The 20,656-nt window shown below is 36.8% G+C and overlaps 1 protein-coding gene and 1 long non-coding RNA gene across 2 annotated transcripts; both read left to right on the top strand.

The window, feature by feature from the left end:
- The first annotated feature begins 1,489 nt into the window (after positions 1-1,489).
- LOC128554689 (uncharacterized) lies at positions 1,490-7,240 on the top strand. Its single transcript, XM_053535999.1, has 4 exons — positions 1,490-1,546; positions 5,575-5,773; positions 6,319-6,534; positions 7,080-7,240. The coding sequence occupies exons 1-4, from the start codon at positions 1,490-1,492 to the stop codon at positions 7,238-7,240; spliced, it is 633 nt and encodes a 210-aa protein (XP_053391974.1).
- A 5,060-nt stretch (positions 7,241-12,300) lies between these two features.
- LOC128554690 (uncharacterized) lies at positions 12,301-16,840 on the top strand. Its single transcript, XR_008369667.1, has 2 exons — positions 12,301-15,153; positions 15,189-16,840. It is a non-coding gene; the product is annotated as an uncharacterized LOC128554690 (long non-coding RNA).
- The last annotated feature ends 3,816 nt before the right edge of the window (positions 16,841-20,656 follow it).

Raw genomic sequence — 20,656 nt, forward strand, 5'->3', positions numbered from 1 at the left:
GAGAGCACTCTTGTTTTCAGTAAGTCAGTGGCTGATAAGTATCTGTCACCAAATTATTTGAAATTAAGTCTTGACTCGGGAATATTATCACAAAGTACAGAAAAGACACTAACAAAACAAATTTCTAAATGTTCGTTCTCTCACAAAACATTACAAGAATTTTTTTGTGCATTGTACATCAGCTGTCAAAATGAAAGTGATGTCAAAGAAATCTCGCTGAAGGAATGCAAAAGTTTGCAAAGTATTCTTGACATGTCGACAGTGTTTGTTTTCACCAGCGGAATGGTGAATGCAGAAATCATTTCTTCAATATCTCGTAATTTCATGTCAGTAATCAGTGAAGATAAGAGAACGAGCGAATACAGAACTACGACTGACCGGGACTGTGAACCTCTGAAAGACATACAAAATATGTACATTTCTTGTATGAAAGAAAACACGAGCGATAAGGAACTCAAAATTTGCTGCCAAGATTTTTTCTTTAGAGGAGATTGTATAGAAGAAAAATACTTTAAGTATCTAGCACGGCTCGCAGTACACAATAAAACAAACATGGCGTCAATAAATATCAACACATTATACAGTGATGGTCGTAGTTTACGTAAAATTATCGATTGTTGTGCATTGCACGAACTGTTCCAGATCAATAAAATATGCTACTGGGGTGACCTTGAACATACGCTACTTCCTGTACTGTTTAACAGGTCGCCGAAATGTCTCACTGTTATATCGCGTGTTCAAGGTTCTTGTAGCCGTGAAATGTTGGAAATATTAAAGAATAATTCTCTGTTACAAGCAAGTTATATCCACGGTTTCAAGATGAGCCACGATGAACTGAATGAGTTTCTGAATTATATTATAAACAGAAAAACAATGACGGAGATTAGATTGTTGAGATTACGGTGTGCCAAGCACTTCAAGTCGTGTAGTTACAGTTTAGATTTTAGTCAGCATTCAGATCTAAGGACGTTAGTATTGTGGAGTATACCTGAAGTGTCACAATTGAAAGTTAATAGTCAAGTGGAACACGTGAAGTTGCGGGATATCAATCTAGGTGAAATGTCGCTGCCTTCTGAAATGGGAAATATCAAACATGTTTCTTTGTTGGAGGTAAACATGTCTGCTTCAACATTGCGTGATCTCGTTAAGGTAGTGGAGAAACTTTCACACAAAGTCACAGTAGCAATAGGCAGGAGGTGTAAGATAGAACCGAGAACAGAGTTTGAACACGTTAAACAATATATACGCTCATCTCAGAATCTCCGAATTATACCGCAGGATTGGAGCTGGAAGTTTGTGTTTGAAACAGAAGTTGAAAGTTAAGTTACTACATAAACTCAGACTGATAGTGTCAATGTATATAAACATTGTTCATTCAAAATGTGTTACTATAAATCATTACACGATGACATATAACATATGTGTAACATGTATATACACGTGTGCATAATTATCAGGAATAGTGACAGTCGCGCGTGATAAAATAAACATGGATGAATTCTTGGAGGAAAAAATGGACGTTCTTATAACATGGATTTATACTCAAGTAAGTCATTTTATTTGCTTTTATTTATTATATTCTAAACTTTATTTCATATTATAAAACAATTTTATAGAATTGAGCCACGTCATGTTAAAAAGGGCCATCTTTGTAAAATGTTTCATTAAAAAGGTTAATTGAGCTCTGTCTCCAAATTGATCACAGTTACTCTCAATTCCTGTGTAGTTTAATGACAGAATGAGTGTTTATGCTCCCTGTAGGGTTGTGAAGAAGGGGGATGGGGAGTGGGGTTGAGCGCATATAGTCGCCACCTTGTCCGTTCGTCCGTCCGTCCGTCACACCTCTTGTAGAAAATCTTGGTTAAAGTTTTGTATATAAGCTTGAATCTCAGTACCCACTGATGGGAATGTATTGAAACTTCACACACTTGTTCACTGTAAAAAACTGACATGCAATACACATGTCCCATAACTCTGTTTTGCATTTTTACAGAATTATGCCCCTTCTTTTCGACTTAGGAATTTTTGGTTAAAGTTTTGCATGTAAGCTGGAATCTCAGTACCCATTATGGGAATGCTTTGAAACTTCACACACGTGTTTACTGTCATGATTTGACATGCAGTGCACATGTTCCATAACTCTTTTTGCATTTTTACAGAATTAGGCCTCTTTTTTCGACTTAGAAATTTTTGGTAAAAGTTTTGCATATAAGCTGGAATCTCAGCACCCACTAAAGGGAATGCTTTGAAACTTCACACACTTGTTAACTGTCATTATCTGACATTCACTGCATAGGTTCCATAACTGTATTTGCACGTTTTACAAAATTATGCCCCTTTTTTGACTTAGAAATTTTTGGTTAAAGTTTTGTATGTAAGCTGGAATCTAAGTACCCACAAATTTGATTCTTTTGAAACTTCACATGCTTGTTAACTGTCATGATCTGACATACAGTGCACAGGTTCCATAACTGGTTTTTTTTTTGTATTTTGCAGAGTTATGTCCATTTTTTTCGACTTACAAATATTTGGTTTGCTAGAATCTCAGTACCCTTTAATGGGAATGCTTTGAAACTTCACACACTTGTTAACTGTCATTATCTGACATTCACTGCATAGGTTCTATAACTCTGTTCTATAACTTAATAAATGACAAATTAACTGCCCTAATTCAAAAGACTTTTGCCAGAGAGAATTCTACATTTATCGCTTGCAATTTTGATAAAGCATTTTTTACTCGCAATATTATTAAACATTATACTATGTGGAACTGTGACGAAGTTTGTAAAGCCCTTTCCTTTTTATTGAACAACATTTACATCAGGTTTGGGAATGCAGTTTTTAGACAAGTTGTTGGCATTCCCATGGGAACTAATTGTGCACCCCTTGTCGCAGATTTGTTTTTATATTGTTATGAAAGAGACTTTATGTTGAGCCTTTCTCCAGATACGCAGGCAGATATTATAACTGCATTTAATAATACATCACGCTATCTGGATGATATTCTTAATATGGATAATCCGTTTTTTGGTCAATTGGTGGGTACCATTTATCCTAGGGAGCTTCAGTTAATTAAAACTAACAGTTCGGATACTGATGCTTCATTTTTAGATTTACATCTCTCTATTTATGACAATATTATACATACCAAAATTTATGACAAGAGGGATGATTTTAATTTGAGTATTGTAAATTTTCCCCATTTGGATGGGGATGTACCTCAGGCTACATCTTATGGGGTATATATTTCTCAATTAATTCGGTTTGCCAGAGCGTGTAGTCATGTCAAGCATTTCAATGAACGTAACCAATATATTACAAGTAAACTTCTTCAGCAAGGCTACCGTTATTACAAATTGCGTAAATATTTTACTAAATTTTATTATCGTAATTCTGATTTAGTTTTAAAATTCAAAAGTAATTTAAAGACACTTCTGCGAGAAGGTATTTCTAAACCCGTTTTTTTTATGGGGATGTGGTTTACAAACTTCGTAAGATCTTGGGTCATGGTAATTTTCCAAATGTATTTGGAAAGATTATCAAACGTTTTATTAAAAGAGATTACGACCCAACTGTTTTGAGACATACCGCATGTTTAGTGTTCAACCCGTTTACAGTTGGACACTACGCTTTCCTCTTTGATTGCGTCTGACGGAAGAGGTGGAGGACTCTATGATAAGCAGTTCTTAAATCCTACCAGGACTGAACTGTTTTGATATTTGTCTTCTGGCCTGTTTCGTCGGGCCCTTAAGGGTGTTTCTCTTGTTGCTCTGTCTTCTGAAAAGGCATTGAGTACATACGTTTTTGGTTCTTAAGGTTTGTTTTTTTATATATTTATACACGAGCATTTTTGTTTTACATGCCATGCCTTTTTGTTTCCATTACGTGTGTTAGAGATTCACCTGGAGGGGATTACTTTTATTTACACTGTCCCATGTCTTTGGAACATGGTGGGGGTAAGGGTGAGGTTGGGTGCGCACCATAAACCGGTTTAAGCTCCCCGGGTGTTTTTGCCACTGCCCCACTGTGTTCCTTTGTTTGTTCGTTTTGTCCTCATGTGTTGATTTTGTGTGCACGTGTGTGTGTGTTGTTCGTTTTGTCCTTATGTGTTGGCTTTGAGTGTGTGTGGCGTGTGTTTGTGTGTTGTTCGTTTTGTCCTTATGTGTTGGTTGAGTGTGTGTGTATGTGGTGCACGCGTTTGCGTGCTGGGGGGTTCGTTTTGAGGAGGCTGCGCTTTTAGTGCGTGGCATTCCCTGTTTGATACTTTTCTTTGTTTTTTTGCACGTTTTACAAAATTATGCCCCTTTTGTGACTTAAAAATTTTTGGTTAAAGTTTTGTATGTAAGCTGGAATCTAAGTACCCACTGATTTGATTCTTTTGAAATTTCACATGCTTGTTAACTGTCATGATCTGACATGCAGTGCACAGGTTCCATAACTCTATTTTGCATTTTTTTGCAGAATTATGCCCCTTTTTTGACTTGGAAATTTTTGGTTAAAGTTTTGTATGTAAGCTGGAATCTAAGTACCCACAAATTTGATTCTTTTGAAACTTCACATGCGTGTTAACTGTCATGATCTGACATACAGTGCACAGGTTCCATAACTCTATTTTGCATTTTTTGCAGAATTATGCCCCTTTTTTGACTTGCAAATTTTTGGTTAAAGTTTTATATGTTAGCTGGAAACTAACTACCCATTGATTGGAATCTTTTGAAATCGGGTCTGGTAAAAATCGACTTGAGCTGAATACAGCATCACAGATCAAGCTACTGTTATAATAACCCTACTATGATTTTCAGATATATATTGCTAACATGGTCAGTATTGAACAAATTTGCGATCATCATCGTCGTATTAGCAGCACATAGGTGCAGTAGTAGCAGTAGCAGCAGTAGTAGTAGCAGACGCAACAGTATTAGCAGTATGAGCAGTCACCAGCAGCAGTAGGAGTAGCAGGAGTAGTAGTTGTAGTAGCAGCAGTAGTAGCAGTAATAGTAGTAGCAGCAGAAGTAGAAGCAGTAGTAGCAGTAGCAGTAGTAGTAGTAGTAATAGCAGCAGCAGCAGTAGTAGCAGTAGGACTAGTAGTAGTAGCAGCAGCAGTAGCAGTAGGAGCAGTCTAACCAGTAGTAGTAGCAGCAGCTGTAGCAGTAGCAGTAGTCGCAGTAGTAGCAGTAATAGTAGTAGCAGTAGCAGCGGCAGTGAGCAGAAGTAGAAGCAGTAGTAGCAGTAGCAGAAGTAGTAGTAGTAGTAGTAATAGCAGCAGCAGCAGTAGCAGTAGGACTAGTAGTAGTAGCAGCAACAGTAGCAGTAGGAGCAGTCTAACCAGTAGTACTAGCAGCAGCTGTAGCAGTAGCAGTAGTCGCAGTAGCAGGTGTAGAAGTAGTAAATGTAGTAGGAGTAGTAGTAACAGCAAAAGAAGAAGCAGTAGAAGTAGCGGTAGGAATAGTAGTAGTAATAGCAGCAGCAGCAGTAATAGTAGCAGTAGCAGCAGCAGTGGTAGTAGTATTATTTATTATTATTATTATTATACCAGATTTATACTAGTAGTATTTATTATTATTATTATACCAGATTTATACTAGTAGTAGCAATAGCAGTAGTAGTTTAAGTAGCAGTAGCAGTAGCAGCAGAAGTAGTAGTAGAAGCAGCAGCAAAAGAAATAGCAGCAGTAGTCGCAGTAGGAATAGTAGTAATAATATCAGCAGCAGCAGTAGCAGTACGAGCAGTCGAAGCAGCAGCAGTAGGAATAGTAGTAGTAGTAATAGTAGCAGTAGGAACAGTTAGCAGTAGCAGTAGCAGCAGTAGTAGTGGAAGATGAAGCAGCAGTAGTAGTGGAAGATGAAGCAGCAGTAGTAGTGGAAGATGAAGCAACAGTATTAGCAGAAGGAGCAGTTGTAGCAGCAGTAGAAGCAGTAGCAGTAGTAGTAGTAGCAGCAGTAGTAGCAGCAGTAGTAGCAGTAGGAGTAGAAGTAATATTAGTAGTAGCAGCAGTAGTAGTGGAAGATGAAGCAGCAGTAGTAGCAACAGCAGTAGCAGAAGCAACAGTATTACCAGTAGGAGCAGTTGTAGCAGCAACAGTACTGGTAGCAGTAGAAGTAGTAGCAGTAGCAGTAGTAGTTTTAGTAGTAGTAGTAGGAGTAGAAGTACAATTAGTAGTAGTAGTAGTAGTAGCAGCAGAAGTAGAAGCAGTAGCAGCAGTAGTAGTAGCAGTAGGAATAGTAGTAGAAGCAGCAGCAGTAGCGGTAGGAGCAGTAGGAGCAGCAGCAGTAGCAGTAGTAGTAGCAGCAGCAGTAGCAGTAGTAGTAGTAATTGTAGTAGTAGCAGTAGCAGAAGGAGTATTGGTAGCAGCAGAAGTAGAAGCAGTAGCAGCAGTAGTAGTAACGGTAGGAATAGTAGTAGTAAGAGCAGCTGCAGCAATATTAGCAGTAGGACTAGTAGCAGCAGCAACAGTAGCAGTCGAAACAGTAACAGCAGTAGTAACAGCAGCAGCAGTAGTAGGAGGAGGAGGATGGGGAGGAAAAGGGAGTAGAAGTAGTAGTAGTAGTCGCAGTAGCAGTAGTAGAAGTAGTAGTAGTAGTTGCAGTAGCAGCAGCAGTACTACTAGTAGTAGAAGTAGCAGTAGTAGTAGTAGTAGTAGTAGTAGTAGCAGTAGCAGCAGCAGAAGTAGAGAGTTGCAGTAGCAGCAGAAGTAGTAGTAGTAGTAGTAGTAGTAGTAGTAGCAGTATTAGTTGTAGTAGCAGTAGCAGCAGAAGTAGAGGCAGTAGTTGCATTAGCAGCAGAATTAGTAGTAGAAGCAGCAGCAGTAGTAATAGCAGCAGTAGTAACAGTAGCAGTAGTAGCAGTAGCAGTAGCAGCAGTAGGACTAGTAGTATCAGCAGCAGCAGTAGCAGTAGCAGCAGTCGAAGCAATAGGAGCAGTAGCAGCAGCAGTAGTAGAGGCAGGAGGAATAGTAGTAGTAATAGTAGCAGTAGGAACAGTCGTAGCAGCAGCAGTAGTTGTAGTAGTAGCAGTAGCAGTAGGAGAAGCAGTAGTAGTAGCAATAGTAGTAATAGTGATAGGAGCGGCAGTATTTGCAGTAATAGTAGCAGAAGTGGAAGATGAAGCAGCAGTAGTAGCAGTAGCAGCAACAGTAGCAGCTGCAGCTGCAGCAACAGAAGCAATTGCAGAAGTAGTAGCAGTAGGAGTAGTAGTAGCAACAGACGTAGTGGTAGTAGTAATGACAGCAGCAGAACAATAGCAGTAGCAATAGCAGCATCACCAACAGAAGCAATAGCAGAAGTAGTAGCGGTAGTAGGAGTAATAGTAGCAGCAGAAGTAGAAGTAGCTGTAGCAGTAGTAGCAAGTAGCAGTAGCAGTTGCAGCAACAGAAGCAATAACAGAAGTAGTAGCAGTAGTAGGAGTTGTAGAAGCAACAGAAGTAGCGGTAGTAGTGGCAGCAGCAACAGTAGAAGCAGTAGTAGCAGTATCAGATGTAGTGGTAGTAGTAGCAATAAATGCAGCAACAGTAATAGTAGTAGTAGTAGCAGTAGTAGTAGTAGTAAAAGTAGAAGAAGTGCTTAAAAATGAACCATATATACGGGGATATGCAGCATCTCTACATATACAATCTACAGTGAGCTATATTCAGTGTAAGCTATATACGGTTTTATTGTCAACGAATACAGCTTACAGGTGAGCTACGGTATATACCGCGCAAGCTCTATACGGCGTAGCAACGTGCAAGTGCCCGAAAAATGGAAAGAAATAGGATGTATTTATTAAGGGGCATCTTTGACGCCACAGAAACACATTTTTGACCGAATTACTGCTATAAAACCACAATACATAACAAGATGGACGTAAATGTCACCGCGTTCACGCGGTGTTCGGCCTAGACTTCCATTCAACATTACAACATTATAAATTCTATGAATATAAACATGTATATATTTAATCACGTTGCTGCTGCTGCCTTACTATACGTTTCGCCTAAAAAAGAAACGAACGATGAACATTTAAGAAGCGATACTTTACTTGAGCATTTTTTGCTTTCAAATTATACATTTGTATGATTCCCTGCCATAGAGAGTGAAAACCATTTCATGAAACTGTCAATACCAAACACGTGTAGCAAATATTGTCAAAATGTATAATTATTCTGGCATTAAACTGCTGTTCGTTTCAATTTTCAAAGACGATTTAACAGGAGAGAAAACAAGTGTTAAAACATCTTTTTATACATATGAGTTCCTTCCCAAAGCGTAAACGTATTATGGCCCCAAAACGAATAATTCAAAAGGGAATGACATGAACGTGAAAAAAAGCACAGATATTCCCACACATTTCATTGTTTAGGAACAAAATATTTATTTATCAGTTTTCACGTGTTTTATGTTAGAATAGTGTTAGCGCATCTTCTTTTCGTGTTTTACTATCTTTAGAATACCCCTAGCCCTACAGGCTCGGTTATCAACCGTTGAACCAATCCCTTGGGATTCTGCTGATGTTATAATTATGAAAAACATGGGTTATCCCTACAATAAAATGATCTTTACGCACTAAAAAGGTCTAATTTCCAGTAAGTTCCCCTTTTTAGCTCACCAGAGCACAAAGTGCTCGGGGTGAGCTATTGTGATCGCTCACCGTCCGGCGTCCGTCCGTCCGTCGTCCGTCCATCCGTCCACACTTTCCTTTAAACAACATCTCCTCATAAACCACTAAGCCAATTTCATCCAAACTTCACAGGAATGTTCCTTGGGTGAAGCTCTACAAAAATCGTTCAAAGAATTGAATTCCATGCAGAACTCTGGTTGCCATCGCAACCGAAAGGAAAAATTTAAAAATCTTCTTCTCAAAAACCAGAAGCCCTAGAGCTTAGATATTTTGTGTGAAGCATTGCCTAGTGGACCTCTACCAAGTTTGTTCAAATCATGACCCCGGGGTCAAAATTGACCCCACCCCAGGGGTCACTTCATTTTACATAGGAAAATCTTAAAAAATCTTCTTCTCAAAAACCAGAAGCCCTAGAGCTTAGATATTTCAAATATAGCATTGCCTAATGGACCTCTACTAAAGTTGTTCAAATCATGACCCTGGGGTCAAAATTGACCCCGCCCCAGGGGTCACTTGATTTTACATAGGAAAATCTTCAAAAATTTTCTAAAAATAATCCAGAAGGCCTAGAGCTTAGATATTTCACATGTAGCATTGCCTAGTGGACCTCTACAAAATTTGTTCAAATCATGACCTCGGGGTAAAAATTGTCCCCGCCCCAGGGGTCACTTGATTTTACATAGGAAAATCTTCAAAATTTTTCTAAAAAATAAACCAGAAGGCCTACAGCTTAGATATTTCATATGTAGCATTGCCAAATGGACCTCTACAAAATTTATTCAAATCATGACCCCCGGGGTCAAAATTGACCCCGGCCCAGGGGTCACTTGATTTTACATAGGAAAATCTTCAAAAAAATTCTAAAAATAAACCAGAAGGCCTACAGCTTAGATATTTTACGTGTAGCACTGCCTAGTGGACCTCTACAAAATCTGTTCAAATCATGACCCCTAGGGTCAAAATTGACCCCGTCCCAGGGGTCACTTGATTTTACATAGGAAAATCTTCAAAAATTTTCTAAAAATAAACCAAAAGGCCTAGATCTTAGATATTTGACGTGTAGCATTGCCTAGTAGACTTCTACAAAAAATTTTCAATCATGACCCCCCCGGGGTCAAATTGACCCCGCCCCATGGGGTCACTTGATTTTACATAGGAAAATCTTCAAAAAATTTCTAAAAATAAACCAGAAAGCCTAGATCTTAGATATTTGACGTGTAACATTGCCTAGTAGACTTCTACAAAAAAAGTTCAAATCTGGACCCCCAGGGTCAAATATACCCAGCCCCAGGGGTTACTTGATTGTATATAGGGAAATCTTTTATAAATTTGCTAAAAATAAACCAGAAGGCCTAGATCTTAGATATTTGATATGTTACATTGCCTAGTAGACTTCTACAAACTTTGTTCCATTCATGACCCCCGGGGTAAACTTGGCCCCGCCCCAGGGGTTACTTGATTATACATCAGAAAATCTTCCAAAAAAAATCTAAAAATCATCAGTTTGACATTTGAAACATGTAGCTCATATTACTCTGGTGAGCGATTCAGGGTCATCATGACCCTCTTGTTTAAATTAGTGTTCTCTGACTTTATATCTCGTGTTCAAAGGTGTTCTAGATATTTCATTAAAGATCGATTGTTTAAATTCAAAAACAATTTAAAACCTTAAACACTACCGTTTCTGTTAAATCCAGTTACTACCAACAAAATTGATTTTCCCATTCTTAAGAAAGTTACAGATTTAATTCAGTATAATCTATCTCTTAACATTGTTTTAGTTAATGCACATCTGTTTCATTATTTAAACGTCACTGAGACTATTTATCGTCTGTAATTAACTAATCAATACATGATTGTGTTTCTACACCAGTTTCTCAGTACCGGTTAATACATAGTCATAGCTATTGTATCAATGTTCAGTGCTCGTCCGGCACATTTCGGCAACTCTCGTCTAAGTCGACATCCGGTGTTTCCCATGGATATATTTCCTGTAGCTGCTTTCCTTGGTTCATGTTAGCGTCTTCGAATATTGTTTGACCTTTGGCCTCTGCGTCGAGTATTTTTTTTATTTACGTGGTTACATGTATGCAGTAAGAGAAACATTCAAATCATTGTAAATACCCGTAAATTATATGATTTTCAATGTCTTTTTCAGGTTCAATTTCCCTTTATACTTCAAGAGCATAGATGTATTTCCGGTTGCTAGGCAGCATAAATACAACCATCATTACATACATGGCATGACCGCTTGTTTCTGGCAATTGGAAAAAAGAATTTTGCAGGACTGTAATGGTATTATACCCAAAATTCTGTGAGAAAAACTACTTGGAATTATTAATTTTCATTACCATGGACAAATCATACTGTTTTACTTAAATTAGTTGGTAAAGAAATGTTGGACTTTCACTTGTATAAACATATCGCTTTGAGCTCATTTTATATATATTAAAGGAAAGTTAATAAGTCAAGTTTTGTATGTAAGTAAGTATATACTGGAAGGGTTTTCAAACAGTCACGCGCGCTGTCAAAAGACAACTTGAAATAGTGTTTGATTTGGCTTCATTTTGATGTTAAATGTTAACAATATTTAAGTGTTATTTTAAGATATAAAGTTTTAAAATGCCTGCAATGGTAACGGCCCTGTTGCAAAGGAATTTTGTTGTGTTTGACATACCATGGCAAAGAAGTTGCAATCTTTTTTATGGAATTGTTTAAATATTAAATGCATTTTGTTCTAAGAAAAAAAATATATTGTGAGGCTTGTTTTTATGTTGTCACCAAAATCACTATTTGTTTGCATAGTCCTTAGCCTTATACTACAATATTTAATACTTTCATGCATAAGTCTTCTTATTAAAGGGAAAATCCCTACTTATCTGATATGGCTTGTAGTCTCTGTAGAAAATTATTTGTTTCTAGCAGACGACATTAATATTAATAAAATTATACTAAGAAGAACATATTTGTACGAAAACCTTGTAAAGTTCTCAGCGGACTTTTCATAATTTTGATAAAAAATGAAACTGTGAACCCTTTTTAGCTCGACTTTTCGAAGAAAATGTAGAGCTATTACACTCGCCCCGGCGTCGCCGTCGCCGTTGGTTAAAGTTTTTGATAAAGTCAAATATCTCTGTTACTATCAAAGCTATTGACTTGAAACTTAAAATACTCATTCACTATCAAAGTCTACAATAGGAGAAATAATCCCCATAAATCTGATTTGAATTTTGACGGAATAATGCCCCTTTTTAACTTAGAATTTTTGGTTGAAGTTTTTGATAAAGTCAAATATCTCTGTTACTATCAAAGCTATTGGCTTGAAACTTAAAATACTTATTTACTATCAAAGTCTACACCAGGACAAACAATCCCCATAACACTTAATTGAATTTTGACAGAATTTTTATGCCCCTTTTTAACTTTGATAAAGTCAAATATCTCTGTTACTATTAAAGCTTTTGCCCTTGAAACTTAAAATACTTATTTACCATCAAAGTCTACACCAGGAGAAACAATCCCCATAACTCTGATTGAATTTCGACAGAAGTATGCCCCTTTTAACTTAGATTTTTTTGTTAAAATTTTTGAAACTTAAAATACTTATTTACTATCAAAGTCTACACCAGGACAAACAATCCCCATAACACTTAATTGAATTTTGACAGAATTTTTATGCCCCTTTTTAACTTTGATAAAGTCAAATATCTCTGTTACTATTAAAGCTTTTGACTTGAAACTCAAAATAGTTATTTACTATCAAAGTCTACACCAGGAGACACAATTCTCATAACTATAATTTTAATTTTAACAGTTATGCTCCTTTTTAACTTGGATTTTTGTTTTACTGGCAAAGCTCAAATTCAGAGTCAAGCACTGAGAAAAGTCGAGCGCGCTGTCTTACGGACAGCTCTTGTTTATACGCCCGTCTCTGAAAAAGCGGGGCGTATTATGTGAACACCCGTCGTGGGCGGTCGGTGTCCTAAAGCACTCTCTTTAAGTCAAACAGTTTTCATCCAAACTTGGTGACAATGTTTGTTGCCATAATATCTCGGCCAAGTTCGATAACAGCAAAATCGCGCCATGCACTCTTGGGTTATGGCCGTTGAATTACTCGAACTTTGCAGATTTAGCCTTGTCCGTCCTCTAAGTCAGTTTTCATCCGATCTTCACCAAACTTGGCGACTATGTTTGTGGGCATAATATCTCGGCCAAGTTCGATAACCAGCCAAATTGCCTCATGCACTCTTGGGTTATGGCCCTTAAATTACTCGTAAAACTGCGAATTTAGCCTATTGGAGTTACTTAATGAATGGAATGACTAATTTTTTTTATCTCTACTTAAATATTTCTAAAGTTTCACTTATTTCTACATATTAAATGAATAGATGTTGCAAGAGAAACAATCTTTTCATCAACAAACGTTGGTATTGCAAGAAAAGGGGACTACGGACTATATAATAAACATAAGCTTACAAATACTAGTATTGCATTACATGTAGGTCTATTATAGCAAGATAATGTTTCCTTTTTAAATTATAGCAATTAGTAAGTGTATATGTATTTGATAGACTATGGTAGATGTATGGTATGTTCGCCTTATGTAATTTGTATTATATATGAACTGTTTTGAGTTTTACCAGTTATGTTTATGTTGATTGCTTGTGAACAGAATACAAAATAATTTAATGCTGTTTTGATCGTAACCTTGTTACAGTGACACGTTATTTGCTCACATGAGAGCACAAAATGCTCAAGTGAGCATTTGTGATCGTCCTGTGCCCGTCTTCATCTGTCGTCAACAACTTTGGCACAGTTGCAATGAAACTTGGTCAGAATGATAGCCTTAAAAAAATACTCTATCATATGAATTATAAACCTAGGTCAGATTCGTAGGAAACATTATTGAATCTCTAAAGGCCACATTTTTAACTCACATGTCACTTTGTGACAAGGTGCGCTTTTGTGATCGCGCAGCCTCTGTCGTCTGTCCGCCTGTGCGTAAACTTTTGCTTGTGACCACTCTAGAGGTCACATTTTTCATGGGATCTTTATGAAAGTTGGTCAGAATGTTCATCTTGATGATATCTAGGTAAAGTTCGAAACTGGGTCACGTGCGGTCCAAAACTGTCAGAAGGTCTAAAAATAGAAAACCTTGTGACCTCTCTAGAGGCCATACTTTTCAATGGATCTTTATGAAAGTTTGTCAGAATGTTTACCATGATGATATATGGCTCAAGTTTGAAACTGGGTTATGTGCCGTCAAAAACTAGGTCAGTAGGTCAAAAATTTAAAAAAAACCTTGTGACCACTCTAGAGGCCATATTTTTCACGGGATCTGTATAAAAGTTGGTTTGAATGTTCATCTTGATGATATCTAGGTCAAGTTCGAAACTGGGTCAGCTGTGGTCAGATACTAGGTCAGTAGGTCTAAAAATAGAAAAACCTTGTGACCTCTCTAGAGGCCATACTTTTGAATGGATCTTCATGAAAATTCATTGGTCAGAATGTTCATCTTGATGATATCTAGGTCAAGTTGTAAACTGGGTCATGTGCGATCCAAAACTCAGTAGGTCAGTATGTCTAAAAATAGAAAAACCTTGTGTTCTCTCTAGAAGCCATACTTCAAATAATACAAAAACCTTGTGACCTCGCTAGAGGTCATATTTTTCATGGGATCTGTATGAAAGTTGGTTTGAATGTTCATCTTGATGACATCTAGTTCGAAACTGGGTCAGCTGTGGTCAGAAACTAGGTCAGTAGGTCTAAAAATAGAAAAACCTTGTGACCTCTCTAGAGGCCATACTTTTGAATGGATCTTCATGAAAATTCATTGGTCAGAATGTTCACCTTGATGATATCTAGGTCAAGTTCGAAACTGGGTCACGTGTCATCAATAACTAGGTCAGTAGGTCAAATAATAAAAAACCTTGTGACCTCTCTAGAGGCCATATTTTTCAATGGATCTTCATGAAAAGTGGTCAGAATTTTTTTCTTGATGATATCTAGGTCAGGTTCAAAACTGGATCACATGAGCTCAAAAACTATGTCACTGTGTGAAATACTAGAAAAAACGATGTCATACTCAGTTCAAAACTGGGTCATGTGGGGACAGGTGATCGATTCAGGACCATCATAGTCCTCTTGTTATTTTATAATGTTTCCAGAAATTGTTTGCATCTATAGAATTTGAAACTCTATTATTTCAGGTCAAAAACTAGGTCACTAGGTCAAATCAAAGAAAAACCTTGTGTATGCGATAGAGGATGTATTTTTCAACTGATCTTCATGGAATTTGGTCAGAATGATAACCTTGATGAAATCTTAGCAAAGTTTGAAAACATGTCATCTGGGGTCAAAAACTAGGTCACTAGGTTAAATCAAAGAAAAACATTGTGTATGCGTTAGAAACTGTATTTTTCAATTAATCTTCATGAATTTTGGTCAGAATGATAACCTTGATGAAATCTAGGCTGAGTTCAAAAATTGGTCATCTGGGGTCAAAACTAGGTCACAAGGTCAGATCAAAGAAATACCTTGTGTATGCGATAGAGGCTGGTTTTTTTCAACTGATCTTCCTGACAGTAAGTCAGAATGATTGCCTTGATGAAATCTAGGTAGAATTTGAATATGGGTCATCTGGGGTCAAAAAGTAGGTCACTAGGTTAAATCAAAGAAAACCCCCGTGTATAATAATAATAATAATAATAACAACTTTATTTTGAGAGGCTACACATTTGGGTGTGCCCAATCTTCCATGTGGGCCTCAATGTGTGTGTGATAGAGGCTATATTTTTCAATTGATCTTCATGAAATTTGGTTAGAATGATAGCCTTGTTGAAATCTAGGTAAAGTTCGAATATGGGTCATCTGGGGTCAAAAACTAGGTTACTAAGTCAAATCAAAGAAAATACTTGTTTTTGCTCCAATTTTAATGATAATTGGTCAGAATATTTTTTTCCGTGAAATCACTAGGTCAGACATGTTGTATTATAGTGTGTTTCTCAGGTGAGCGACCTAGGGCCATCTTGGCCCTCTTGTTTAACTATCAGGTCATGCATATTAAATGAAAGTACTGCGGCAACATACAATACAAAAGGTACAATACAGATTTTTTTCTGGCTGTTCATATTAACTTGTGAAATACAAGCAATATATTTGACAGAAGTTTTATAGGTAAATAATAAAAAGTTATATAATTTCATACATTCTGTTGTATATACTGTAATAAAAGATTGTCGTTTTATGATATTGCTTTATTGACGTTGAAAATCGTTTGCTCATTATATTTGCTTTGTCTATATTAATGATAAAAATAGTATCAATTTAAATGGGTGTAGTTTCAGTAGTTGTTATTGAACGAGTTAAGTTGAATGATAGCATTCGAGCACTTGGCGAGCATAATATTGTTTAATCAACGAGTTCTATAACTAAAGGCATTTTTATTCAAAATCTTTTATCACATAAAAGTTAGAAAATATGCTCTACTTTGACTCCAGTATTATAATCCTGGTACTATAAGCAATGAAGACAGGTATAATTTGGCTACCCAGTCCTGAGCTTTCAAATAGTGCAAGTATTGACCAGTCTGACGAAAAAGCCTTATGATTATGATAAACTGAATTCTTTCGGTTTGTCGGTAGTGTACAAATTGGTTTTATCTCATCACAGCTGTGCAAAAGCAGTTTCATAATAAATATTATTACATATTCGTTTCTATTTCCCGTTAAGTTACACTGGTACCGTAAACGTCAATATTTTTCCATGCACTGACGCCTGAATTTCATATCGAGAGCGTGACATAATTCAGTGTGTGTTGTTGCACTATTTTTTTCTGTTTAGTTCAGTATTGTCAGGCTGTTGAACAAATTTATGATATTTACATTATATTTATACGTGTAGATGCTTATGTAATAAAAAGATTATTATCTTTGTATCGGGAAATATGCACTCGTTCTTTAGCAGAAGAATATTGTGCTCCTAGAGTCATGCAGTATTTCCGCTGAAGAACTCATGCATATTTCCAGATACAAAGCTAATAACTTAAACCTATAATTATAGTTCATGAAGTGTATGTCCATACTTGAATATTTTATTTCATTTTTTATGTCATTAACTTTTTAATGCATGACCTAGTGTAGGTTCTCAGGGTAACACATATTTTGATAAATAATAAATAAAAATTGTGTGAGTAATTTATTGAAATTGCATAAATATATGAATATAATTAAAATATGTCACTGAATTTGGACTTGTGTTATTACTAAACACTTTCCAAGGATTTGGTTACTCCTTATTGTATCTACACATATCCAGCAAGGGTAATATTCGTCTGAACAAGGGCAATATTCATATGAAAAGAGGCTATTTCCTTACGTACTAGGACAATATTAATACGTACAAGGGCAATATTCACATGTACAGGGGCAATATTCATATGTACAAGGGCAATACTAAATATTCATACGTACAAGGGCAATATTCACATGTACAGGGGCAATATTCATATGAAAAATGGCTATTTCCTTATGTACTAGGACAATGTTCATGTGTACAAGGGTAATACTAAATATTCATACATACAAGGGGAATATTCATATGACAAATGGCTATTTCCTTATGTACTAGGACAATATTCATACGTACAAGGGCAATACTAAATATCCATACGTACAAGGGCAATATTCATATGTACAGGGACAATATTCATGTCTTCAAAAGATAGACGGTTTCGCGAAATCTTATTTCTAATAAAGTTGACCTGGACCCATATTCATAAAGCTCCTAAGGAGAAAACTAGGAAAATCCTTAACTTTGTAAAATTTCCTGAACAACAGCACAAAAGAAAAGTGTAGACTTTATAAAATTTATTGATAATCTTCATTACTATGCCGGTCTGTATGTGACAATATTGTTAAGACATTCCAATTATCTTGACGATTGTCCACAAGATCACTTTGAAACTTTTCCCTTAGTTAGTCCCTTAAGGAAAATTTTCCCTTAGGAGCTTTATGAATACCAGCCCTGAACCGAGCTATCCCTATGGTAATAGAGCATTAATCATTGACCTTCTAATGAAATTAAATTTTGCAGTAGGAAGTGCAGCGTCGAAGTAAAAGCTACAGATTAATTCATTTGAAAGTCAGTAAGCTCTTACGACTTAAAGAGCGTAACAGAAATTGAAGGGGATAGAATTTTATGATGAAAAAAACCTAAGTGTCTGAGGCGGGATTCGAGCTCAGGTCGCACGGGTTTGAAGTCCAATGCATTAACCACTGAGCGAAAGCGTCGACTCCCTCATGCAGTTGTCCGAGATTGTTTTCTTTTTTTATTAGCTCACCTGTCACAATGTGACAAGGTGAGCTTTTGTGAACGCGCAGCGTCCGTCGTCCGTCCGTGCATGCGTAAACTTTTGCTTGTGACATCTCTAGAGGTCACATTTTTCATGGGATCTTTTTGAAAGTTAGTCAGAATGTTCATCTTGATGATATCTAGGTCAAGTTCGAAACTGGGTCACTTGCGGTCAAAAACTAGGTCAGTAGGTCTAAAAATAGAAAAACCTTGTGACCTCTCTAGAGGCCATATTTTTCAAAAGATCTTCATGAAAATTGGTCAGAATGTTTATCTTGATGATATCTAGGCCAGGTTCGAAACTAGGTTACGTGCGGTCAAAAACTAGGTCAGTAGGTCTAAAAATAGAAAAACCTTGTGACCTCTCTAGAGGCCATATTTTTCATGGGATCTATATGAAAATTGGTCTGAATGTTCATCTTGATGATATCTAGGTCAAGTTCGAAACTGGGTCACGTGCGATCAAAAACTAGGTCATTAGGTCTAAAAATAGAAAAACCTTGTGACCTCTCTAGAGGTCATACTTTTGAATGGATCTTCATGAAAGTCGGTCAGAATGTTCATCTTGATGATATCTAGGTCAAGTTCGAAACTGGGTTACATGCTATCAGTAACTAGGTCAGTAGTCAAATAATAAAAAAAACCTTGTGACCTCTCTAGAGGCCATATTTTTCATGGGAACTGTATGAAGGTTGGTCTGAATGTTCATCTTGATGATATCTAGGCCAAGTTCGAAACTGGGTCAACTGTGGTTAAAAACTAGGTCAGTAGGTCTAAAAATAGAAAAACCTTGTGACCTCTCTAGAGGCCATATTTTTCACAAGATCTTCATGAAAATTGGTCAGAATGTTCACCTTGGTGATATCTAGGTCAAGTTCGAAACTTGGTCATGTGCCATCAAAAACTAGGTCAGTAGGTCAAATAATACAAAAACCTTGTGACCTTTCTAGAGGCCATATTTTTCATGGGATCTGTATGAAAGTTGGTCTGAATGTTCATCTTGATGATATCTAGATCAGTTTCGAAACTGGGTCAGCTGCGGTCAAAAACTAGGTCATTAGGTCTAAAAATAGAAAAACCTTGTGACCTCTCTAGAGGCCATACTTTTGAATGGATCTTCATGAAAATTGGTCAGAATGTAGGTTACTTGATTGTACATAGGGAAATCTTCATAAATTTGCTAAAAATAAACCAGAAGGCCTAGATCTTAGGTATTTGACATGTAGCATTGCCTAGTAGACTTCTACCAACTTTGTTCAAATCATGACCCCCAGGATCAAATTGACTCCGCCCCAATGGTCACTTGATTTTACATAGGAAAATCTTCAAAAAAATTCTAAAAATAAACCAGAAGGCCTAGATCTTAGATATTTGACATGTAGCATTGCCTAGTGGACCTCTACAAAATTTGTTCAAATCTTGACCCCCCAGGGTCAAATTGACACAGGCCCAGGGGTTACTTGATTGTACATAGGGAAATCTTCATAAATTTGCTAAAAATAAACCAGAAGGCCTAGGTCTTAGATATTTGATATGTAACATTGCCTAGTAGACTTCTACAAACTTTGTTCAAATTATGACCCCCGGGGTAAAATTGGCCCCGCCCCAGGGGTTACTTGATTGTACATTGGAAAATCTTCCAAAAAGTTTCTAAAAATGATCAGTTTGACATTTGAAACATGTAGCTCATATTACTCTGTTGAGCGATCCAGGGTCATCATGACCCTCTTTTATTGTTTTATATTTATACTTACAAGCTATGTGTAAGCGGTCGTACCATTTCTCCTCTTCAAAGGAGTCATATTTTGGCAAAGGAAGTACCATTTAGGCACTAGATAAGAATCAATTTCCCGGACGAGTTACCAATTTGCCATGTTTGTTCAAATTGTACTCATGTGGTCAAAATTGGTCCCGTCCTGGATTTCACTATATTTACATAGCCCCAAATTATATAACTACTTTAAAAAAGTTTCTAGTCTAAAAGCTCAAGGCCTAAACCTTAGTGCATAGGATGTACATTGCGTAATACTCTACCTAGTTTGTTTAAATCATGAACGCAACCTGTCAGAGTAGACTTACTACAAAGAAATCAAGTCATGTTGGTTTATGCCCTATGAGATACATCAAATAATTTCTTTAATTATTCTGAAAAAAAAAAAAAATCTGACGGCCTAACTAATGGGCCTAACGTTTGTATTCAGTTTTCTTTATCATAAATTCTACATCATTATTTTACAATAAATACCCGAGAAAGCCAGGTCATCATACCACCTGGCCGCTTACTTCAGGCTGCTTGTCCGCCAGGCCACAACCTACATTAAATTTATAAAAAACATACAATAAGAATCTCGAATTATATAATTTTATTCAACACGTTTAATAAATTCAAGATGAAAAGACACTCAAATGATATAAAATATCCTCTGTTTTCAAGTTTGTGTGGAGTTATTATATTGAGCCAGATAAAAAATTACTGTAGCAGAAGTTACGTTGAGCTTGCACATTACGTTTCCCGCCATTTCTTTGTTTATGCAGACGGCAGCTTACGTACAGGCCTGTACCTCCGTAATCGCCTGCCTGGTGCGTATAATCGAACCAAAAGGAATAGGCGTTCAAAACAACGAGGTTAAGCTGATTTTATGACAATTATTAACTGGTTCCCGGCAGATGTAATGACCTGAACACTCGTGTGCACCATGTACAAAATGGT

The sequence above is a fragment of the Mercenaria mercenaria genome, unplaced genomic scaffold (assembly GCF_021730395.1).
Source record: "Mercenaria mercenaria strain notata unplaced genomic scaffold, MADL_Memer_1 contig_645, whole genome shotgun sequence".
Lineage (NCBI taxonomy): Eukaryota > Metazoa > Mollusca > Bivalvia > Venerida > Veneridae > Mercenaria > Mercenaria mercenaria.